This window comes from Capra hircus, chromosome 8, assembly GCF_001704415.2.
Source record: "Capra hircus breed San Clemente chromosome 8, ASM170441v1, whole genome shotgun sequence".
Classification (NCBI taxonomy): Eukaryota; Metazoa; Chordata; class Mammalia; order Artiodactyla; family Bovidae; genus Capra; species Capra hircus.
Genome location: NC_030815.1, coordinates 109,752,802 through 109,777,303, shown reverse-complemented (window position 1 = coordinate 109,777,303; position 24,502 = coordinate 109,752,802). Strand labels below are relative to the sequence as shown.

Here is a 24,502-nt window from a genome sequence, read left to right as displayed (position 1 = left end):
GTTGGCCAGATCATGACAATGTATGGCAAAATCACAATGTTGTAAAGTATTCATCCTCCAATTAAAATAAATAAATAAATTTTTAAAATGCACTGGCCTCTGTTTCTTGACCTGTCTTCCGATAAGTTTTCCTCCATCCTCCTTCCAATCTTTATTTCTTTTACTTGTCTTATTTCTTGATTGTTTTTGTCCCCAAGAATAAGCTTATTAAAGTTTTTAGATAAGTCCATAATTCTTTTCTATGAGTTAGGGCAGCGTAATACTTAATTTAAAACATTATTCTTTCAGAATGTCAGGTAGTTTGTCAGAGCAAGCACTGCATCACAAAAGTCATTTGAAAACCTGTAAGTCATTAGAAGGAAGGCATGGGAGCTCCAAATCCAGCGCTAAGCATCGCCTGTCTTAACCACCAGAAAGGAAGTTACATGGGCATGAGCCTGGAGGAACAGAAACAGGAAGCTGCAGGGCTGTGTACTTCAGCAAGAGTGCGTGGGTGGCCTCTGAGGAAGCGCCTCCATGTTCTGTTCTACTATAAGGTGTATGTGGGTGACTTAAGGGGAAAAGGAGTTGTAGGCAAGTAGTGTGATATTTGGCAGAAAGGAGATGGAGTCTGAGTCCATTCTTGATTTAGTCACTTAATAACTGTATAATCTTATATTTCACCTCACCTCAGGGTTTTCCTTTGTAAAATAACATGAAGAATTTTTGTGAGAATTAAGTTGTGTCTGTCTACCCATTTACACTGTAACTGGCACGTAGACTCAGCTCAGTAACACTCCAGTAGTTGAATATGTTTTGTTTTGTTTTTTTAAGTGAGGAATAGAATTGTTGACTCACAAAAGAGGAAAATTAAGTCACCAAGTTTGCATATGAGCAGGGATTGAAGTATCTGTTTCTGTTGGTAGTCTAAAGAAGAAATTGTTCACTGTGAAAGAAAAATAAGTTTAGCTTATTTTCTTCCATTTTCATGAAGAAACCTATTATGCTTTTTAAAAATTTCAGTTTAAAATAATAGTAGTGAAAATTTAAAAAAATATAAAATAAAAAAATAAAATAATAGTAGTGAAAATTAGTTGCAGACACACTAGGCATGATCCTGGGCCCTTTGCATGTAGTCATCCATGTAATCCTCACAGCAGCCATATCAGTTAGGCACTATTATTATTATTCTCATTTGTACAGGAAAAGAGCTACAGGTTAGGTACTTTGCCTAACTTAGAGCATCAGTTCAGTTCAGTCGCTTAGTCGTGTCGGACTCCTTGCGACCCCATGGGCTGCAGCACTCCAGGCTTCCCTGTCCATCACCAACTCCCGGAGCTTGCTCAAACTTATGTCCATTGAGTCAGTGATGCCATCCAGCCTCTGTCATCCCCTTCTCTTCCTGCCTTCAGTCTTTCCCAGCATCAGGGTCTTTTCCATAGTAGCCAGTAAACAAGAGTTGGAAATGAACTGTATGCAATCTGAATCTAGAGTGTATATTCCTATCTACTATGTTGGTACAGCCCTTTTCAAAAATCTCAAATATTGAGCAGAGTAAGTGAGTATTATGAGAAACTTTGATGCAGTCGTGCCCAGTGCTTGATGTCTTATAGGAATGTCTTTTTAAAACATACTTATTCATTTGGCTGCACTGGGTCTCAGCTGCGGCACGTGGGACCTTTGGTTGTGGCGCACAGACTCCCTAGTTTTTGCATGTGGGCTCCGGAGCCTGTGGGCTCCGTTGTGGCTCAGGCTTAGTTGCTCTGCGGTGTGTGGGATCTTAGTTCCCCAATCACAGATCAAACCCACATCCCCCACATTGCAGGGCGAATTCTTAACCCTTGGATGACCAGGGAAGTCCCTATAGGAATTTCTTCTGATTATATAATTCATGCCATATAAATAACTCTGTCGGGAAAGTAATCCCAGTTTTAGCTTAGGAGACATTGAGAACATTAGGGGAAGTTTATAAATAAATGCTAAATTTCTAAATAGAACAGGTTAGAGTAGGAAACAAGCAGAAATAATAAGGAGAAAGGATTCCCAAATGAGCTAGGAACTGAGTTGTGCCTTACAGGTTATGGTTTGGGAAGGCAAGAGATAGGAGAATACCTTATCAGGAGAGAAAAACCATGTGAATTCAGGAGAATCTCCTAAGGTTATACAGGATGAGAAATCTGATCAGCTAGAAGTGAAGTGAAGTCACTCAGTCGAGTCCGACTCTTTGCGACCCCATGGACTGTAGCCTACCAGGATTCTCCATCCGTGGGATTCTCCAGGCAAGAATACTGGAGTGGGTTGCCATTTCCTCCTCCAGGGGATCTTCCCAACCCAGGGATTGAACTCGGGTCTCCTGCATTATAGGCAGACGCTTTACTGTCTGAGCCACCAGGAAGGTTCGCAATACCAATGCAAATACCAGTGCGAATTCGGTCATGGCCTCCTTGTTCTCTTTTTAAAAAGAAATGAAGGAGAAAAGTGCACTCAATTCTATCCTGATTCCCTCATGTATCTAGTGTTCATGAATCAACAGCTGGCTTTTAAAAAATTCATCTGCCTGTTCTTTATGCCCATATATTTCAGTGGGAGTTGCCCAGTGAGGGTAGAGTTTGGCTGCAGGAACCAGATGTGGGTTGAGCAATGTCTTTGTGTGCAAACACAAGCTCCTTTATGTACTGACAGATGGCCGCCCCTCACATCACCACTGCTGTTCCAACCTGTTTAATTGTGAAAGAGTTAGTCAACAAGATCTTTTCATTTCTGCTTTTGGAATGCATTTCTAATATTTTCCTGACTTATATTTCTAATATATTTCCTGACAATAAATTTAGATATATTGAATTTAATAAATGGAGAAATCAGATACCATTTTATCTCAATAAAGGAGTATGCCTAGTGAGAGCCTGACTGTTTATATAGCCTTAGAACGTTGTCAGGGTTGACTTATATGTAGACAGTCATATATAGATTTGAGATTTTTTAATGTATCCATAGTAGGTTAGTGTACAAGGTGCATCATTTTAAAACTCTCTCTGTAAGATAATGAAGTTCTGTTGTGTAATATCCTTTCCCATAAAACCTGTGGTTGCTGCTGTATGGTGTGTGTTGAAATATTTACTACTTTGCATTTTTAATTATGGGAATATGCCGCAGGGCAGAAGACAAAATTTTACTCAGGAAATAAACTTATGCTGAAATAAATGTCAAATAGAAAGATGACAAAATCTCCAAGACTCATATTCACACGGGGCTCTGAAAATCGCCTGTTGTGTAATAATCAGGAGTAACAGTTGGTTGTGTAAACTCTTATTTATTACTTTTCCTATAATTCTGGGACATAGAAAAGTTATTTGATCACCAGAAATAATTTAAAATTGAGGAAACCTTTGTCATTTTATCCACACATTTCATTTAATAGAGATTGCATTTTCCAACTGTATATCAAAAGATATTATTCCTATGCTCATGGAGCTTGAAGTGGAAAGATAGAAATATAAATAAAATAGCATTTATGAAGTACACAGGAGATTCAGGAGGTCTTGAGAGAGGAGATTACATTTGAATTAAAATTTGAATGATGAGTAGAAGTTTCTGTGAAAGAACAAGCCACCTTTAGTAGACTTCAAGAGGCTCACTGTTTCTTGAAAGCAGGAAGCACTTCAGGCCGAGAGGAAAGTTTGAGAAGATGAGACCTTTGTCTGTTTGTTTACTATTGTGTGTCTAATACCTAGAGTAGTGCGTGGTGCAAAGTGGACACAGTGAAGACGTGATGAGTGAATAGTTGAAGAAGACACAGGGCCAGACCACGAAGGGCCTGAGACGCTGTGCAAATTAGTGTGTCCACTGAAGAGTGCTGAGTGTGCAGTGGCATTGGATTTGCTCTTTAGCATATTTACCCTTTCAGAGGTCTGCTGGATAGAGAGAGTGAGCTCAGACAGAGAGATCTGGGAGAAGGCTATTGTGTAACTGTTCAAGCAAGAGAAGTTAAAAGGCTGATCTAAGCCATCGGCGTTGGCAGTGGTGCTGGAGAGGAGGGAACCAGTGTACGAGAGAAAGATCTACAGAACTGGGCGGTTGATTTTATTTATGGAGTGAGAGACAGAGATGGCTCCCATGACTCTTTCTAACCTTAGGCTTTAGCATGTTCATTTTCTATGGGACGTTCAGATAGAGATACCTGGGAGACCGTTGTGCACACATTGTGTGCCAAGCTCAGGAAACCTTAAACTAGCACACTGTCAGGAAACGAAGCTTCGTAGCTTTAATTTTATTTAAAAACAACTTTACCCCACTTATTTTTCTTAAAGTTATACCCATCTGTAGTTTACATTGCCTTTTTTTGGTATACTCCAGTGTTTCTTTCCTTGAAGGTAGAATTTTAAAAGGTAGCCATCTTGGTCAGAAGCAGGTAGCTGATGTCAGCCTTTATCCTGTCAAAGTTCGTTTGTTTCAGTAAATGTTTCTACAGTGCCAAATGGTTTGTGTCTTAGAAAATAAATCCTGTAAAGTTCATGGTAAAACAGATTAGACTAAAATTCGAATGCTAATAAATGGCCAGACCGGGGCTTATTCAGAAAAGGCGCTGACTGCATTGAGGTTCCAGTGTAAATAATGCATGTCTGTCACAGCTTGGAAAGCTCTGTGTTACTCGGTGCGTTTTTGTTTTAAATCCTCCTTTCAATATAGAGCATGGCCTGCCCTCCTGGTCTTCTAATTATTAACTAAATATCATCTGTAGTCAAACAAATGGAAAAAAAAAATGCTTTTTCCTCCCAGCTATTGGTGACCCTTGTGAACATTAACATAACATGTCACAGTGAATTGATGTAGTTGCTGTTGATCACACGTGTTATTTTCCCTAAACCATATTGCAGACTCTACTACTTATTTCATTTTAATAAGTCACTTTTAGGTCAGTTGGAAATTTTTTAAAGAAAAAATTTAAGTTTTATTATTTATAATACTAAAAGACTGTTATTTTGCTTCTTCTGAGAAACTCCCCCAAATCTATAGTTATATATATGCTAGTAATATTAATACAAATAATCAAGTTCATATAAATGTATGAACCATTTGGTACCAAAGTATTTCTTTAACAAATTTATATATATGTGGTACCAAAGTATTTATTTGTTTAACAAATTATGTACAGGGTATTTTCATAGACCTTGTGGGAAGTAAATAAGACAATGGGAAAACAAAAGGAGCGTCTGGTCTGGTAAGGTTATAAAGAAACAGGCTTCCCTGGTAGCTCAATGGTTAAGAATCTGCCTGCCAAGGCAGGAGACTCAAGAGATGCAGGTTCAGTCCCTGGGTGGGGAAGATCCCCTGGAGGAGGTAATGGCAACCCACTCTGATACTCTTGCCTGGAGAATCCCATGGACAGAGGAACCTGGCAGGTTAACAGTCCACCAGGTCTCAAGAAGTCGGACACGACTTATCGACTAAACAACAATCACAAATATATATATAATATATTTATATAATTATAGTACAAAGTACAACCACCACAAATATATATATATATATAAATTATAGTACAAAGTACAACAGCCACAAATAGATATATATATATAAATTATAGTACAAAGTAAAAACTGATCCACGTCATAAAATAGAAAGATAGAATGTTAAGGAGATTAAGAAACTGGGAGATGTCACTTATAGCTGGAAAAATCAGAGATGATGTCATTGGGGAGATAGCTTTTGACCTCAGTTTTGAAGGAAGGAAAGGATTTAGACATACGGAAGTGGAAAAGGTGCAAGAGAACGCTACAGAGCAGGAAGCAGCAGGATGAGCATCTCAGAGATGTGCTCCCACTGGATGTAAGGTGGTGGGGGGCGGGGGCAGAGGAGACACGTCTGCAAGCCCCGCTGGCGTCAGGTCCCAGATGGGCCAGATGCACGGTTTGGATTTTATTCACAAAGCACTTTTTAAGCAAATGACAGATCAGCCGTGCGTGCCAGCAGTGTAGAATGGATGGCTGTAAACAGGCGGGGAGCCGAGGCAGAGTGAGGGCTAGGGAGCCTGGGGCGACTGCCGAGAGAAGGGAGTAGTGAGAGTGGTCATCTGCCCAGGGAGAGCAGTATCTCTGCGCACAGTTGTCTAGAAAGTTTATGATTTTTCGCTTCAACGCATGTACGCAAACCGAGAGGCAGTTTGTGTTTCTAAGTGGAGTGAGGGAGTCGCTCCGGCCCGGGTCCCTTCTTTGTCCCACGCCCGTGCCGTGTGCTCGCCGTGCTTCCTTTGTTGCCCACCGCCGGAGCTGAATCTGCCTTCCTCTGCTTCTGCAGCCGCCACCCACTGCAGCCCAAGGGGTTTTTATTCCCCACAAGCCTTGCTGCTGAGTGCCAAGCAGTGTCCCCATACCCATGTTCTTTCTGTGTTGCTAAAAATAAACCCAAGGGCCCTGTACCTTTGAAGATTTTTGAAAACTATTCATCTTTATAGAGAGCCCTGTGGCGGTAGCAAATATAATAGATACGGGGAAGTTGAGCGCTTATATAACTGACAAGCTTTCCACAAACAGGGTTCAAATGTAGGCATACTTCTTTTATTTTTCCAGTTAATTACTCTAACAATCATATGCCTCAGTAGCACAAACCCAGTGCCCTCTTTTTGAGTTAGTCCATTCCCCAACAGTTACTCACTAACTTTCCAGTAGCTCTAGGAGTTCGTCCTCCTCTAATGCTGAGTATCGGGGGGACGTGAGTCTGGTCAGTTCACTGGTGTTGTTGTTTCTCACTCATGTATTGACTTTGGGGTTGGGGCCTGGCCCTGCACAGCCTGATGTGGTCAGTGATGCTCGATCGCTACTGGGGGTTGATTTTCCTGGTCCAGGATGATTGGCAGCAGCAGTCATCTGAGGGAAGATGAACCCATTCCCTTGGTTCCAAGTTCCTTCAACGATGCTCTAAACTGGGGCTCTAAAGTTACAGAAATTTAACAATTGACTCCTTTAGTCTATACGTGCAGTTCCATCCAGTGTACAAGCTAGTTCCAAGAGTACTGGTTGAGGACATTTTGTAGCATCTTTTACCTAACAAATCCAAAATATCCCTCCTTCCCCAATACAAAAGGTCTTGTTAAACACTTCTCTCAGACAGTGGGACTTGTTCACTCTAAACTTACTAAGGGAACCGTAACTTAAATGATTCTTCTCCCACCAGTAGGATCTGCTTGAAGGTTATTTTCAAGCAAATAACCCCTGCCCAAATGGCAAAGCGTTGCAAACTTCTCTTGCAAAGAAGAAAAAATGCACGTATTTAATCTCTAGTTCAACATCTCTCTGATAGGACAGTTTACTATACTTAAAAAGTTAAAAAATCTTAAAAACACATAGTATTTTTCTGGGCTGAGATAAAACTAGCACACAACACAACTTGGAAAATACTACTGACATTATTGTTGTTCAGTCGCTCAGTTGGGTCCACCTCTTTGTGACCCCATGGACTGTATGTAGCCCAACAGATTCCTCTGTCCATGGACTTTCCCAGTTAAGAATACTGAAGTGAGTTGCCATTTCCTACTCCAGGGGATCTTCCCAACCCAGGGATCGAACCTGCATCTCCTACACTGGCAGGCAGATTCTTCCACCACTGAGTCACATTATTGCTCCCGCCGTCAGCCCCAGAACGTACAGCATTAACATTTGTTGGCTGTTTACTATGTGCCAAGCTAAGTGCTCTATATGTACTATCTTGTAAAGATAAATAACAGCTGACTGAAGTGGAATTATTCTCATTTTACAGGTGAAGAAACTGAGACGTGAGTAATTTGCCCCCTAACAGGCAACTAGTAGTGTCAGAACAGGGCTGAAACCGACACCTGTCTGCACTGCCGTCAGGAGTCCCTGGGGCTTGTCTGTGTGGCTGGGCCTCTGCTGCTTTCCCAGATAAGCGTGGTGACCGTCTTAGGTTCAGCTGCTGTACATGCAGACTCCTAGCCCGAAAGTTACCATTTGAGTGGCAAAGATAATACTGTTAGTAGTAAGTCCTGTGAGCATCCTGTCGTCCCTGATATGATGAAAGGAGGAGGGCATGTTACTTCTGTGATATCCTTACCCCAAATTCATAACCTCAGTCTAATCCTGACAAGACAACAGACAGATCCAAATTGAGGGACATTTTACAAAACACCTGACCGGTACTCTTGAAAAGCTTCAAGGTAGTAAAAGACAAGGAAAGACCAAGACACTATCAGATTGGAAGAGGCTAGGGAGATGAGCAAATAAATGTAAGGTGACACCCTGGATTGGACCCTGGAACAGAAAAAGAACCTTGGTGTAAAAATTAGGAGAATCTGACAAAATCTATAGTTAGTAGTGATATAGCGATGTTATTTTTCAGTTTTTATGAATATGCCATGGTTACATGAGAAGCTCACAGAAGGTAAATCGTATATGAAAGCCCTCTGTACTATCTTTACAACTTTTCTTTACCATTATTTCAAAATAAAAAGTTAATAGAATAGTTATTTGGAACAGTCCATCAAGGGAATATGGATAGTATTACTGTCTTATGAGGGAAGAATTGGGCCTGGTGACAATCTTAGCCTTTAGGTTCAGAAGAAGAATCAGGATAAGGAAATAAACTTATTGTGAAAATCTGCCATTTTAGATGTATGACCTTCCGGTTAGAATATACAATCAAATTCATAGCCTATTTTAATGTTTTAAATATCTTTTTTTTCTCTAAAGTTTTAAAAGAAGAGCTTCCTAAGTAGACTTGACCTGAAATAGAAGGACACTTGTTCCCGAAGAGAAGGCTTGTCTTTCTGTGTCCCTTGAAGAAGAATTAAATCAGCATGACTTTTTCCATCTCAGATCGTTTTTTTTCATAGCAAGAAATATGTTTCCTATAGGGTAGAGAGAAATACTCATCTTTTTTCTCTTTGATTTGATTTCCACTCAAAATATCTAAATTCCTCAATCTCAGAGAGAGATGTGGACTTGAAGTCTCTGTGGATTTCCTTTAAAAAGGAGTATGAGTGCTTCAGCCATGATTATTTTGACATTCAAAGTGTACGGGACTAGTTTAAAATTAGTCCCATAAAAATTTCAGTATTATTAAAGTCACTATCATGATATTTTATTTATTAAGTTAATTCTCTGGTATGACATATTCCATGAATATATCATATTCAATACATATAGTATTCATATATTCAATAATTTGAGATTTTTTAGTTTGTTCCTATGTTTATAAACTTAGTAGGTTTCTGGGGAATAAAGTCATTTACAAACAATACTATTCTTTTCTTCTGTACATTTTCTCATTTCATTCTAACAACAACCCTGAGGGGTAGGTAACAATTATTTATCCACCAAATTATAGATGAAAAGTAGTATTTGAAAGTTCCAAGAGCAGCCCAGAGCTGGATATCTTTTAATCACCAGAGTGAGGAGGAGTCATTTCAGGGTCTTCCGACACCGTATCCCACGCTCTTTCTGTCGCATTAAACGTCCATGGCGTGCAGTTCTGGGTTTGGTCAGGAGTTCTTAGCCTAAGATGGGGGAGTCCACGAAATGCAGTTGTGATCTGGGCATTTTTCTGTGGAGAAGATCGGCAGCATTCAGTAGATTCTCAAAGAGATCTGAGACCGTCGGGTTTAAGACGTTTTCTGAATACTATGCAGGAAGAACACGGATGTTCTTCTCACATTGCCAAAAGCAGTGATGGAAACATGGCTTATCTTATCCATAGCAGAATCCCTCCATCTCTTCTGCTGATTCCTAACACATGCACTGCACTACAGTGCCATCTCTTTACCTTTTATTTTTCTTTTTCTTGAGTTGGTTTTTTAAAAAGAGTTCTACAGTTAAATAGGATGTCCAATAAAACAGATATTATAGATGTTTGAAAGGTTTTTGCAGGGAAATAGTTTTAGCTTTCTGGACTAAGCTGTTCACCTAAGGAAATTACATAATTCAGTAGGAGGATCAGAAGGAAATGAACACCTAACAAACACTGGTAAACCTCTATGCTTGATGCTTTACGCATATAATGTCTCTGATTTCTCAGAACAGTTTAGCCATCTTGCTCTGAGAGGCTAAGTTTCTCAGCCATGGGGCCTGACTAAGTGTCAGAGCTTGGGTTTGAGTCTAGGTCTGTCTGTCCTCAAGGCTGTCCCCACTGCGTAGGAATGTCCCCTGAAGCAGCATGAGCAAGACTAGATATGGCAGTGCCTCAGTATGAGTGCAGATCTGGGTGTGGGTCAGCGTGACTCATCCACCCAGGAACTGACCCACGGAGACATACGTCTATTAATAGAAGTGACACCTGGGCACTGTGAAGATGAGTGTGTCACGCGCGCATGTGTGCTCCACCATGCAGTCGTGTCTGACTCTTTGAGACCCCATGGACTGTAGCCCACCAGGATCCTCTGTCCATGGAGTTTTCCAGGCAAGAACACCGAAGCAGGTTGCCATTTCCTACTCCAGGGAATCTTTCTGACCCAGGCATCAAACTCACATCTCCTATGTCTCCTGACAGGCTGATTCTTTACCACTGAGCCACCTGGGAAGCCCAGATATTGCATAGAAGGAAACAATTTGAAATAATGAGAGTATCTGTAGAGAATCCATATCTATAGAGACTCGTTTGCAAGGCAGAAATTAGCACATTAATGGATATCAAAGCTGTGTCCACCTGACTTGCTGGCAGGCATTTGACAAGCTGGAGATCTGAAAACAAGTGTCACGGACCTATCCACTGAGGCGAAAAGTAGGCAGACAGAGCAACTAGGACCCGGAGACTGGCGCTGAGAAATTCATCTATTCAGATAATAATTGCAGTTCAGTCATTGAGAACATAGGGGACGCGGTTAACTGAACCAGTAAGCGAATGGAACGTAATGACAGGCAGATCACTGAGGTTGATTGCTTATGTTGGAAATGATACCAAATAACAGGTTCAGCACTAAGCCTAGAAGTAGAGATTAAGCAGCTTTGCCAGTCAGGGTGGGAGTATTAAAAGTATTAATAGGTAATAAAATAAGAATATCTCATTAACCTAGTGCAGGGGTCTCTAAGTAGGGTCTCCAGACCAGCATCAGCATAACCTAGGAATTAGAAATGAAAATTCCTGGGACAGACCCTAGACCTATTGAATCCGAAATCCTGGGATAGGGCCAAGCAGCCTTCCAGATGCATGCTTAGATTTGAGCACCATTGATCTAGTGGACAATATTGCCCCCTAAAACCTAATACCAACTTATATGTAGGAGAAAAGGGAAAGAAAATCAAGTCACTCAGTCATGTCCGACTCCTTGCGACCCTGTGGACTGGAGCCCAGCAGGCTCCTACATCCATGGGATTCTCCAGGGAGGTGGGTTACCATTTCCTTCTCCAGGGGCTCTTCCCAACCCAGGGATCAAACCCAGGTCTCCCGCATTACAGGCAGACGCTTTAACCTCTGAGCCACCAGGGAAGCCCCATGTAGGAGAAAACCAGAAGGCCTTCTAGCCTCTGTTCTTTGTTTATAGAGGACTGTGTCCATTAAAGAGGCCCTTTTAGCAGAGTCAGAATATTGAGGTTAAGCAAAATAGCATTTTCGTTGAGAGCTAGTACTTATTTTTGGAAAACAGGTATTGCCTAGTAAAGTTGATCATGCACAAACTCAATGACCTTGCCAGACCATTCCTTGATAAGTACCCTAGAGAGATGCATGCTCTTGTGTACAGAAGGAACATATAAGAAGGTTCACAGAAGCCTTTGGTATCCAAAATAACAAATGAAAACAGCCCATATGTTTAGAAGAGTGAATAAATAAATAGGATTATATTTATGTGATGAAATACAGTATAGCAGAGAAAAATGAATGACTATAGCTATAACAGTTTACTGTGATGAATTTCAAAACATAATATTCTGTGGATCAAGAAAAAAGTAAATTGGAGAGTACATAATTATTTTTATTAACAAAGTTTAAGAGCAGGCAAAACTATGTGATAAATGATTTAGTAATATATACAGAGATGGTAGGGTTTCCCAGATGGCCCTAGTGGTAAAGAACCCACCTGCCACACAGGAGACATAAGAGATGTGGGCTCGATCCCTGGGTCAGGAAGACCCCCTGGAGGAGGACATGGCAACCCACTCCAGTATTCTTTCCTGGAGAATCCCATGGACAGAGGAGCCTGGCAGGCTACAGTCCAAAGGGTCACAAAGAGACGGACAGGACTGAAGTGATTTAGCACGCACACACGCATAGAGATGTTAAAACTCTTAAAAAGCTTGAGAATGATTAAAACTTAATTGCATTTGTAGTAAGAGAAGGGGATGCAGTTGAGGAGGGCTACATAAGGGGCTTCAAATGTCTCCCTGCTGCTGCTGCTGCCAAGTCGCTTCGGTTGTGACCGACTCTGTGCGACCCCAGAGATGGCAGCCCACCAGGCACCCCCGTCCCTGGGATTCTCCAGGCAAGAACACTGGAGTGGGTTGCCATTTTCTTCTCCAATGCGTGAAAGTGAAGTTGCTCAGTCATGTCCGACCCTCAGCAACCCCATGGACTGTAGCCCACCAGGCTCCTCTGTCCATGGGGTTTTCCAGGCAAGAGCACTGGAGTGGGGTGCCAAAGCCTGCTCCGAATGTCTCCCTAGTGGATATCAAAGTTTTGAATGTATTGTTCTTTAAGTTGTATTATCTTTAAATTTGTCTACTTTTGAATAAATAAAAAATTTAATAATTTGAAAATGAAAATTGAAGTACTTTCCAAAGTTATATCAATAAACTTGCTGGGGGGTAAAAGAAAGCTTTGCAAGGAACCTGGCTGAAATCGGGACTTTGCAAATAGTGCTAGATACAAGTAGGAAACTAGAGCTCCCAAATCTTGGAATCATACTGAGACGGATTGGAAGCAATATCTCATTTCTTGGGCAGTTATTTTAAAGTCTCATTCAACTGGAGATATTTCAATGACTGATGATTGAGCCAGCAGAAGATCAACATAAAAGCTTCTTCTAGGAGTTTTGCAGGTCTATGAAGATGAGCACATTAAATCCTTCTTAATTGCTTTCATATGTATATAGAAGTAACCTAGAATATAGGAGAAAAACATTGTATTTGTAGGCAGAAGACTTAGGCTGTAATTCTGATTACCCTCTGGCTGTGTGACCTTGAAAATTGAGTCATTCATATTACAATTTTCTAACAATTGGGGGTATTGAGAATATTATTATTTTACCATATAAGGAGCTACTAAAATTTGGAAGACACTTAAATACATAAACTGAGACAATTTTTGAAACAAGGATTCTTATTCTTATTTTTCAGATGTGGAAATTTAACTTGCCCAGTAATCAAACAGCAAGAAGCTGACAAAACTGAGGCTAATGAACATAATATTGTAAGAGCAAAATTAAGTAATGCATAGATAAATATTGCTCTGTTGCGCTTTATTTATAACCCTATAGTAGGAATTAAGATTCATATTATCCCCTGACCACTCCACTCCTTAGAGGGTTCAGAACTCAAAGGCTTAGTTAGGTATAAAGGACTTGGTCCTCAGTTACTGTTAATATCAACATTTTGAGCTAAACAGGTTTTTGTTTGCTCATCTGGAAACTAAACCACTATTTATGCTGTCATTTCTGTGAGAAAATGAGTTCTAAATTCTAAGAACTACAAGTTAATTTTTAGAACACAGTGTGTACACAAATTAAGTATTAATAATTGTCCTTTTACTAAGCAAACCTTTTACAATGGTTACAAAAGACTACAAGTGTTAACATATGTGAGAAGCATAATCTTTTCAAGAACATGACACTGGGACTTCATGCTTTTTCTCTTTTCAAAATGGCTTTTGAAATGCAGAAATCTCCATCAAATAATGGAGTAATTGTGTGGGTTTGAGAATTCCTATGGCTGTATTTCTTCCATTTAAAAAAAATGAAGGAAATAAGAAATAACTTTCTTAGTTTAAGTTTGCTTTCCCAAGTTGTGGCTCTGGAAATATGATACTTTTATTTTTTTTTGCCGTTAAGTTTTACTTCTGACTTTTCAAATAAACTTTTAAATTTGATTTTGGTAAGATCAGTTATCAGAAATATTTTTACACTTAGGCAATGCCCTTTTTGAGTATTAAGAATTTCTGCCTGAATATGAATTTCCTCTAAAAATATTTTAGACTATTTGCCCTCAAAAAAACAAGGAATGTTTTGCATAATAGCCCAATGTTTTCAACAATAAAGCTATCTTTTTTCTTTCTTCCAGAAAAGAAGCTTTGGTCATTGCATAATAGTCTTTTCCATGATTGTAGAAAGACAGAGGAACACTAAATGCAAATTGTCTTTTGCCAAATTATTGAGTTTCTTTCATAAAAAGGAGATACTGTTTTTTCATTACCTTTATAAACCACGAGTCAAACATGAAATTAAGGACTGTTAATTGACTTGTTGTTTTGTTTATTTTCCCATGTAGAAGCTTTTTCTGGTTAGAAAAACTTTCACTAGCTGCCTTTTAATACTACTTTTAATATATTGGGAGAGCTTACAAGTAAGAAATTGCCTCTTAATTTCAGATTCTATTTTGACTAACAGTTTAAGTCTCATTCTAAACTAAATTGCTTTTAGTTATTGAAAGAGGCAGAAGAAGAAAATTAATACACTTAATTTATTTATCTGTTTGTGTTTCTTGTCCTTTCCATGTCAGAGTGCCAATATGTAAGCTGTTTGAAAGAGGAGGAAGGAGAAAAAGCAAGGCTTCTGAATAAATTAATTTTCCCTAATTAGAACTATATCTTTATAGTGACTATGACTGTCTATTGATAACATGATATCTAAAGGTATGCCATCATGTAAGTTATAACTTATAAATCTTAGGAAGAAAATAGATAATGTTTTTGATAGTATAAAAAAATCAAGACATTTGGCAATTTAGAAAACATTAGATCAATTTAGCTGGCTGGTACAAAAGCATATCAGGTCTCTCTGGCTTTGGTCCCACCTAATATAGGATTTTGCTGATTCTCAATTTTTAAATTTTCTTCCCCAAAACTGTTTCTGCCATGTGTTCATAATGTTCTCTCTTTTCCGAGCCACATTTTGGCTCCAAACTAGTAGTTACCCCATAAAGTCTTGCCATTTTTCTAGGTTTGTTAACAGAATTTTAAACATAAATAAACTTGTCTGTCTTTGCCTACTGGAGATTCTAACTGATCTTTACAATTCACACACACACACAAAAAAAAGATTTAGGACCCATTGGCTTCATCTTCGTCATTCTTTCATTGTTTTAAATACTGATTATGTGCCAAACACTGTGCTAAGCACCCTGCATATGTGATCTTTAATCCTCACAATAACTCTACAGAGTTTGGTCTAATTATCTTCATTTTACAAATGAGAATACTGAATCCAAGACAGAATAAGTACTCACTCGTAGCTAGTTAATAGCAGAGCTGGAATTTGAACCAAGCTCTCTGTGTCTCCTCAGGCTATGAATTTTCCATAGACTCTGATACCTCCCTTCCTGCGTCCCACCCTTCCTACCCTACTAAAATAATGGAAATTCTGAAGATTCTCCACCCACTCATCTTAAACAAAACAGAACCTTTAAAATGATATTTTGGCTAGTACTTGTGTGACATAAATATGTACTATATCTTGAGATGATACATCTTTGAATTTTCTTTTGAAAAATGAATCACTGCATGTCAGAAAATGCATTCTTTGTTTACATTTTGAGAGAGTTTTTTTCAGTGTTTGGAATAGTTGTTCACACCTGTGAATGTGATAAAATCTATGCTAAGCACTGACATTGTTGTAGGAAGAGGGACCCCTTCCAGAGCCCGAAACTGGGCTCTTGTCTAACCCTCAGAAATGAATTGTCCGAGGAGACACGTGTGCTGACAAAGCAAGAGATTTTTATTGGGAAAGGGCGCCCGGGTGGAGAGCAGCAGGGTAAGGGAACCCAGGAGAACTGCTCTGCCACGTGGCTCACAGTCTCGGATTTTATGGTGATGGGATTAGTTTCTGGGTGGTCTTTGGCCAGTCAGTCTAATTCAGCGTCTTTCCTGGTGGCGCACGCATCGCTCAGCCAAGATGGATGTTAGCGAGAGGGATTCTGGGAAGTGGACGGACAGGTGGTATCTCCTTAGACCTTTCTCGAACTCTTCCGGTTGGTGGTGGCTTATTAGTTCCGTATTCCTTATCAGGATCTCCTGTCATAAAACAACTCATGCGAATGGTTACTATGGTGCCTGGCCAGGGTGGGTGGTTTCAATCAGTGTGCTTTTCCAAACATGATCATTTATAATGTTTTCTTGACTTCTTACATTGCAGAAAGGAGGACTCCTTCCAGGGCCCGAAAGTGGGCTCTTGCCTAACACTCAGAAATGAATGATCTGAGGAGACACATAAGCAAGAGATTTTACTGGGAAGGGGTGCCCAGGCGGAGAGCAGTGGGGTAAGAGAATCCAGGAGAACTGCTCTGCCACGTGGCTTGCAGTATTGGGTTTTATGGTGATGGAATTAGTTTCTGGGTTGTCTTTAGCCAATCCTTCCGACTTAGAGTCCTTCCTGGTGGTGCATGCCTTGTTCAGCCAAGATGGATGCCAGCAAGAAGGATTCTGGGAGGTGGTTGGACACATGGTGTCACTTTTGAACCTTTCCTAAACTCTCCTGGTTGGTGGTGGCTTATTAGTTCTGTATTCCTTATCAGGATCACCTGTCATAAAACAACTCATGCAGATGGTTACTATGGTGCCTGGCCAGGGTGGGTGGTTTCAATCAGTGTGCTTCCCCTAACAACACTAAAAGAAAATCTGATCATTCTGTCTGGGATAATTTAAGGATGCATAGTATATGCTTAGTTATGCTTAGTGGAGCTGAGTCCCACAGTGTTTGTGCTTCCTTTATAAACGATTCCATGGTCACCTTTCTGACACAGCTGTCCGTACTTCTTTAGTTCTTTGTGCCGATGGTACTCAGTTGCTTTAGTTGTGTCTGACTCTGTGCGTCCCTGTGGACCGTAGCTCGCCAGGTGCCTCTGTCCATGGAATTCTCCAGACTGGAATAGTGGATTGGGTTGCCATTTCCTCCTCCAGGGGATCTTCCTGACCCAAGCTTCCAACCCATGTCTCTTACACCTCCTACTTTGGCCTGCGGGTTCTTTACCTTTAGCACCACTTGAGAAACCCCAATTAGTTCTTTACTAGCAAGTAACTCATGTCTATAAAAAGTGATGCCAGATGAGGAAATTCCATCTTAAATTCTTGGTTAGTTGATGTCAGTAGTATAGATTTCTAACTTTTCAAAATTCAGTTCTGTGCCCTTATTCTCCAGATATGAAGATGTGAGTCTGCTTCCTTCATTTTAAATCTGTGGATAAGCATAAGTGGTCTATTAACAGGCCTTTTTTTTTTTGCTTTTGCTTTTTTTAAAATTTCATTGCATTTATATCATTGACCTTTGCTTCAGAAAGCATTCAACAGTCTTTAACAGAGGGAGACCATGAAAGGGGGTGTTGTAAAGGCTTTATTCTATAAAAGAAGTCATACAGGGAAAGCTTTATATTTGCTGAGTGATTTAACTCTTATACATGCAGAAGCTGGCCACGGGCCATGAGTAACATGATGGAAAGGCACTACTACTTGCAGGCTCCCAGCCACGTTTCCCTACTAAAGTCTATATTTTTTAAAAAAGAGAGAGAGAAAAAAGCACCTCCTCTCTTGTTGTTTTAAAATCTACCCAAGAAAAGTGATGGATGGTATCTAGACTAGTCAATTGCCTTATCAAGATTCATAAAGTCACTTAAAAAAAAAAATCAAGAACTGAGGAGCATATTCTCCAGGGAGAAAGATGCTTGCTTAAATCAGTCTTCTGAGTGCCTAGAGCAGAATTATGAAGGGAAAGATCACTTACAGGAATAGCAACTACTTTGGGAGCATTGGCTGTATTATGCTTATGAGATATTATTAGGTGATTGGGTATTCCAGGGTAATACCTTTTTCTTACAGACCGTGAATTGGGCAGACAGTGTCATTAAGTAGCTGTTTATTTTTCTCTTTACCAAATAATCTAATATCTATAGAGAAATGGGGAGCAAACATATTTTGATTAACATTTTTAAAGGCTTGGAAACTGGCTAATGAAGTATTATTAGCCAGTCTCCAAAAGGCACATTATATCCTTCATAATTTTCTGACAGTATCCTTCTTGTTGAATCATAAGATAATCCTGAACTTCATTCTTTGATGAATACAGATTTACTTTGCTAGATCTTTAAGTGCCTCAGGGTGTTTTTATGTAAGACTGTATGTATGTATATAGGTAGGGTTTTGTTTTCTTTTTCCCAGTTGTTTTCTTTTTTGCAGTTACTTGAGTGACATGCTTGGAAATGTACATTTCTGTTGAAATTTTAAAAAGAATAATCATCTTCTCTAGTATGATTGATACAGAATTTAATTAAGATTAACTAAAATAAAATCACTGTGGACACAGGCTGCAGCCATATTAAAAGAAGCTTGCTGCTTGGAAGAAAAGCTATGACAAACCTAGATAGTGTATTGCAAAGCAGAGTCATTACTTTGCTGACAAAGGTCTGTGTAGTCAAAGCTGTGGTTTTTCCAGGAGTCATGTATGGATATGAGAGTTGGACCGTAAAGAAGGCTGAGCACCAAAGAATTGATGCTTTCGAACTGTGTTGCTGGAGAAGGCTCTTGAGAGTCCCTTGGACAGCAGGGAGATCCAAGTCAACCCTAAAGGAAATAAACCCTGAATATTCATTGGAAGGACTGATGCTGAAGCTGAAGCTCCAATACTTTGGCCACCTGATGCAAAGAGCTGACTCCTTGGGAAAGACCCTGATGCTGGGATAGATTGAGGGCAAGAGGAGAAGGGGGTGACAGAGGATGAGATGGTTTATGGACATTCAAAATCTGGGCTGTGTCTCTGAGAACCTTGGGACTTTGCTAGGCTGCAGTGTCTTCAAGCGGAAAAACTCTCAGATTTCTTAAGGGAGATCTGAAACTTACAGGCAATGAGAAGAGAGACTGGGTTTATTCTGGGCAAGGCAGAAACAGCTCACTGGGGTCAGAACCTAAATAAATGGTGAATTGTGGTGCTTGGAATCTACAGAATGAAGCTTGATACCCAAGTGGGTATCAGATTATTTGGCAGGCAAATTTATTGTACAAATTTAGAGTTAAACTGAGCAGAGGGTAGGTAGCATAGTGGGAAAGTCTGGCTTTGTATAAATAAACCTGCCTTTATTAGGTGTGGACAGTAACTTTAACCCTTTGAATTCCCTCAGTAGTAAAATGAGGGTTATGACCACCACCTTGTAGAGTTACTTTGAGGATTAGAAAGAATATGTATTTATTGACATAGGCCCTAAATGAATGATCACTTATTGTCTTTATCATCATCACCATTTCTTTCAGATGTTTCCATTTTACATTTTCTGTAAAATTGTTAGTCAAGAAATTGCATAAGCTAATATATTAGGCAGCTTTAAGATAGAAATACAGAGTTTGATAGGTAACTTCTCAGGATATAAGGCTTTAAGATATGTTAAGTATTTATTATTTACATAAGCATGGGTTTCTTTCCTTTCTTGACTGGCTTTGAGTAAAGCCCTAAAAATATACTGTGTAGAACTATTTTTCTGCTCCTTTTTGGCATACCCTGGGATATTGCGAAGAACCATGGGTTAAGTGGGAGAGAGAAGTGAATTTCAACTATAACTGCTCAAAGTAGTTTTTTTAGGATAGAAGGTAAAAGCCTTGTTATTTAGACCAGGGCATGCTGATAAACAGAGAGGCACATCTGAATTAAAAAAAAAAAAAAAACAACTTAGGTTTGTATACTATAAGTAGAATCCACACAGCTGAAAGTTGCTTTAGTCCCATTCTGCAAATTTTGACCCAAAGTTCCAATAATGCTCAAATTTAGAACTTCTATTTTTATTACAGAAAGAGGAGTATGGGAAGCAGTAGGGGATTACTTTAACTGACATGTGTAAGAGCTGTGTAAGTGTTAACAATTTTAGCTTGGACTCCTAAAGTAGAATGAACATCCCCATAGGGGCTTATTATTAGGAGCCGAGTCTCTAAAATGATTATATTGAGATGCAGTTCTACATTATATTGACTCCCATCCAATATGACTGGTGCCAGAACTCTACTGATATGAATTCTAAAATTTTGATGTCCAGAATGAGCATGTAAAGAAGAGTGACACTGTTGGAAAAAAGGGAAAAGTACTTGAGCTGTTTTGAGAGTCCTGGTAATTAGTGCAGCCTTTCACCTTTCTTTTCCCCTCCCAGTGCTTAACTCTAAAGCTCAGTTTGTGTATTGAGCATTTATTCATCAAGCATATATTAATTGTCTACAACAAGCAGGGTACTATGCTAGACTCTGAAGATAGCAAGGTGGCTAGGGTAGGGTCCCTGAACTCTGCAGACTTACCAGGTGACCAGTATGATGAAGACAGTTAAGGCAGACTGTTCCTCTGCTCATGCTCATCTTGAAAGTGTTAGTTGCTCAGTTGTGCTCGACTCTACATCTTGAAGATAACTTGAAAAACAGCTGCATGATACGGCCTTTGCTTTAGGCCTTTAACAGTCTAACTAGAGTTACGTATATGAAAGAATGTAGAAAAATCCATGATTAGGAATAAAATGTACAGTATAGAGAAAATGCTCTCTGGAGGCCAAAAGAGCTCCGTTGACCAGTCAGGGAAAAGTCATGGGAAAAGATGAGGCTGAAAGTAGGAAAATGTCTAAGAGAGGAAGATATTGTAAGAGAGACGACTATAGAGTAAATAACAAGAGATACTTTGGTGTACAACACCCATGGTGGATTCATGTCAATGTATGGCAAAACCAATACAGTATTGTAAAGTAAAATAAAGTAAAAATAAAAATTAAAAAAAAAAAAAGAAAGTAAAAAAAAAAAAAAAAAGAGAGATACTTTGGAAGAAAATCTGACCAAAACTGGTGGTATATTGAATTTGAATGAGTGAATGGAAGAGCATGGAGTCGAGAGAGAAGAGTTGAAAATTAAAAGTTTTAATTTCAGTGATTGGAGAGAGATGATATCACTGATGTAATGGACATCTAAGGAAAGAAAAGAGGTTAATAAGAAATGGGACACTAAATAAAATATTTTTATTACTTTAGATTTTTAGTCCTGTTTTTGGAGTTGAAGCATGTTTATTTGGGTTTAATTTAGAAATGAATAGAGGTCCTCATTACAGTCATATTCACTTAGTTGTGAATTCCAGTTAATTGCCAGAATTGTGTTAATACAGCATTGGCCTACAGTAGAAAATCATATTGAGTTTCTAGCACATTCATTAGAGTCCTTATTTTTATATTTTTCAACCAAAAGCTAGACTGAGTGGGACCTGGGTGGTTTTTCTTCTCTTCTTCAGATTGGGCAGTTTGGGTGCTGGGGCAACGGGTGGGTGATTTGGGGGTGACATGCGGCAGTGGTGCCCATCCTATACCCCAGTGCTTTTCGTAAACAAAGATGTTGAAGGACCAGGCACTTGGAACTCCCCATGGTTCCTTTATCATTTATTCTAAACTGTCCAAGTGCAGAGGATTAAATTGTCAGAAATGATTAGTGTTATTGCCATGCTAATTGAATTAATAGTCATGAAGCTGCTCAACTTATAATTCAAAATAAAAATCACTCAGTATGTATAGTAACTAGAATCTAGCTGACACTATTTCTGCATTAAGATCATCTGTGATGAGATGTTAGGCAACAAAACCTTCAAACTGATTTATTTGGTTCATTGTCTTCGCTTTTATCTGCAGCTCTGGGAAATGTCAGTGCAAAGTGGGTGTCACCGGCTCTTCATGTGATAGATGCCAGGATGGATATTACGGCTTCAACAAGGACGGCTGCTTGCCCTGCCAGTGCAATCATCGGTCTGCCAGCTGTGATGCCCTCACAGGTACACCCTTCCCTTACTTTCTTATGTAATTAGTCCATTGTTCTTTTCAGTTTGAAGTCCTTCTTCTCTGAGTTAATTCTTCCCAAAGAGTTTGTAAGGATCTTTCTCTTCTAAGTAGGATGTAATAGGTCATAGCAAGCCAAACTTCTTCTACAACAACTATATATATATATATAAATTTCAAAAATCATATTGGTTGGCAACCCATGGAAGCAATGAAAACTATATGAACTAAAATTCCAGAAAGGGTAGAACTCTTCCTAAGTAAGCTGATGCTCACCAGCCACTTTCCTTCCAAGGGACATTTGCCAATTCTGGGCAGAGACTAAGGAGTGGGCTTGGTCCAAGTAAAAGGATTCTTCTTGAGGAAAGATACAAGAAGAACTTTTGGCAGTTATTTGGGGCTTCCGTTATGAATTGGAAACTAGAGGAGCCCTAGACACAGGCCAGTTTTCCCACAGGACGTTAAGTGACTGTACAGGAGATGGAACGCTGGCCCAAAAGGTAGAAAGAAATGTCTCAGTCTTATGGTGCTTAGGAGACAAAATCTTTTTAGAAAGAAAGGGCCTGCGACAACATATGACCACCTCTCTGAAGACATTGCCAGATTCAAAAGGTAGATTCTGTGGGATTTAGGCTCACATCCATCACTCACATTGTAGATCTACTGCAGTCTTTCATGGCTGAGGAGACACACACCTGCTGGGTTCTCAGTCAAAAGCCTTAGAAGGCTGCGATCAAGAAGGAGTGATGGGCCATAGGTGAACTGCCTCATACTAAAATTGCCGTTCATCCTCAACCTATCTCAACTTCTGACTGAATTGGGGCGATCCTCTCATTACATCTGCCTAGCAGAGGGAAGAGGAATCATCTGTGGTTCTTTTGTACACTGTATCTGGCAACTAAAACAGGGGACAATTCTGAGGTAGGAAAATGTGGCCAGTAATAAAGAGAAAAGCAACGAAAGCAGATCCGCAGATGACCCAGGTATTAGAGTCATCCTACAATGAATCTAAAATAACTAAAGTTAATATTTTAAGAAAATAGAGGAGAAAACAGACAAAATAGGTGAAAAGAGGCAAAATTTCAAGAGATTTGTAGTCAAAAAATAATCAAAAGAACAATCTAGAATTGAAAAATAGAACATCTGAAATTAACACCTCACGGCATGGACTTAATAGCGGTCTACAGTGTGTGCTGTGAAGACAAGGTCCCATACTATTGTAGGCAGCGAAGACAAGGTTAGTAGATTCAGATGCAGTTCAGCTTGAAATATCCAAACTGTAGCACAGAGAGGAAAAAACGCAAAGGAAAGAGCAGAGCAGAAAAGACATATGGGATACAGCCAGAAGGTCTCACATAAGTGCACATGAAGGCTCAGAAAGAAAGGAGAGAGATACTGGGACAGAAGCAAATATCTAAAGAGATAATGGCCAAGAGTTTTCCAAATTAATGAAAGAGACCAACTCACAGATTCAAACAACTCAGCAAACCCTAGGCAGTCAGGAACAAAGAAAACCATATCTAGGCAAACTTGGTTAAACTGTTAAAAACTGGAGACAATTAACTTCTCTGGTCTTCAATTCTTATTCTTTCCTAAATCTTATTTCCTAAACCTTTCTAAGAAATCTTTCCTAAATCTTCCTAATCTTATTCTTTCCTAAATATAAGGACTAGAGATACTTCCTTGGAAATCTTTCTTCCCCCCAACAACAAAAATCAGAACATACTAGTCTGACAAGTAACAAGTGTTTTTATGAGATTAAGGTAGCAGAATATTTGAACAGAAAGTACTCTGGAAAAAAAATCTGTGTTGAAATCTTATTCTTCGTTCTAATCCTCTAGTCTTCAGTTCAGTTCTGTTCAGTCACTCAGTCGTGTCCGACTCTTTGCAATCCCATGAACCGCAACACGCCAGGCCTTCTTGTCCATCACCAACTCCTGGAGTCCACCCAAACCGATGTCCATTGAGTCGGTGATACCATCCAACCATCTCATCCTCTGTCATCTTCTTCTCCTCCTGCCCTCAATCTTTCCCAGCATCAGGGTCTTTTCAAATGAGTCAGCTCTCTGCGTCAGGTGGCCAAAGTATTGGAGTTTTAGTTTCAACATCAGTCCCTCCAATGAACACCCAGGACTGATCTCCTTTAGGATGGACTGGTTGGATCTCCTTGCAGTCCAAGGGACTCTCAAGAGTCTTCTCCAGCACCACAGTTCAAAAGCATCAATTCTTCGGTGCTCAGCTTTCTTTATAGTCGAACTCTCATATCCATACATGACCACTGGAAAAATCATAGCCTTGACTGTGTTGAAATCTTATTCTTCATTCTAATCCTCTAGTCTAAGGAGAAACAAATTGATTTAGAAGAAATTGTGTTATTTTTTTCAATCACACGATCTAGTCCCTGCCTACTTGCCAGTTCTATCTTGTGCTGTTCTTTTTCTTTACTGTTCGTGATCCAGTCACACTGGCTTCTATTTCTAAAATATGTTATGCTCCCCTGTCCCAGGGTTCTCGCACATCATCTTTCCTCTGCCTGGAATGGTCTTTCTAATACACTTGTACCCCCACTCCTGGCCCCTCTGCTTTATTAAACCATATCCTTCCTTCAGGCC

General features: G+C 39.6%; 1 protein-coding gene across 1 annotated transcript in view; it reads left to right on the top strand.

The window, feature by feature from the left end:
* The window catches only part of MEGF9 (multiple EGF like domains 9), an 81,144-nt gene that overhangs the window by 40,580 nt on the left and 16,062 nt on the right, over positions 1-24,502 (top strand). Inside the window, exon 3 of the mRNA XM_018052699.1 lies at positions 21,747-21,886. Coding sequence (XP_017908188.1) covers positions 21,747-21,886 — 140 coding nt within the window. The remainder of the gene's footprint in view (positions 1-21,746; positions 21,887-24,502) is intronic.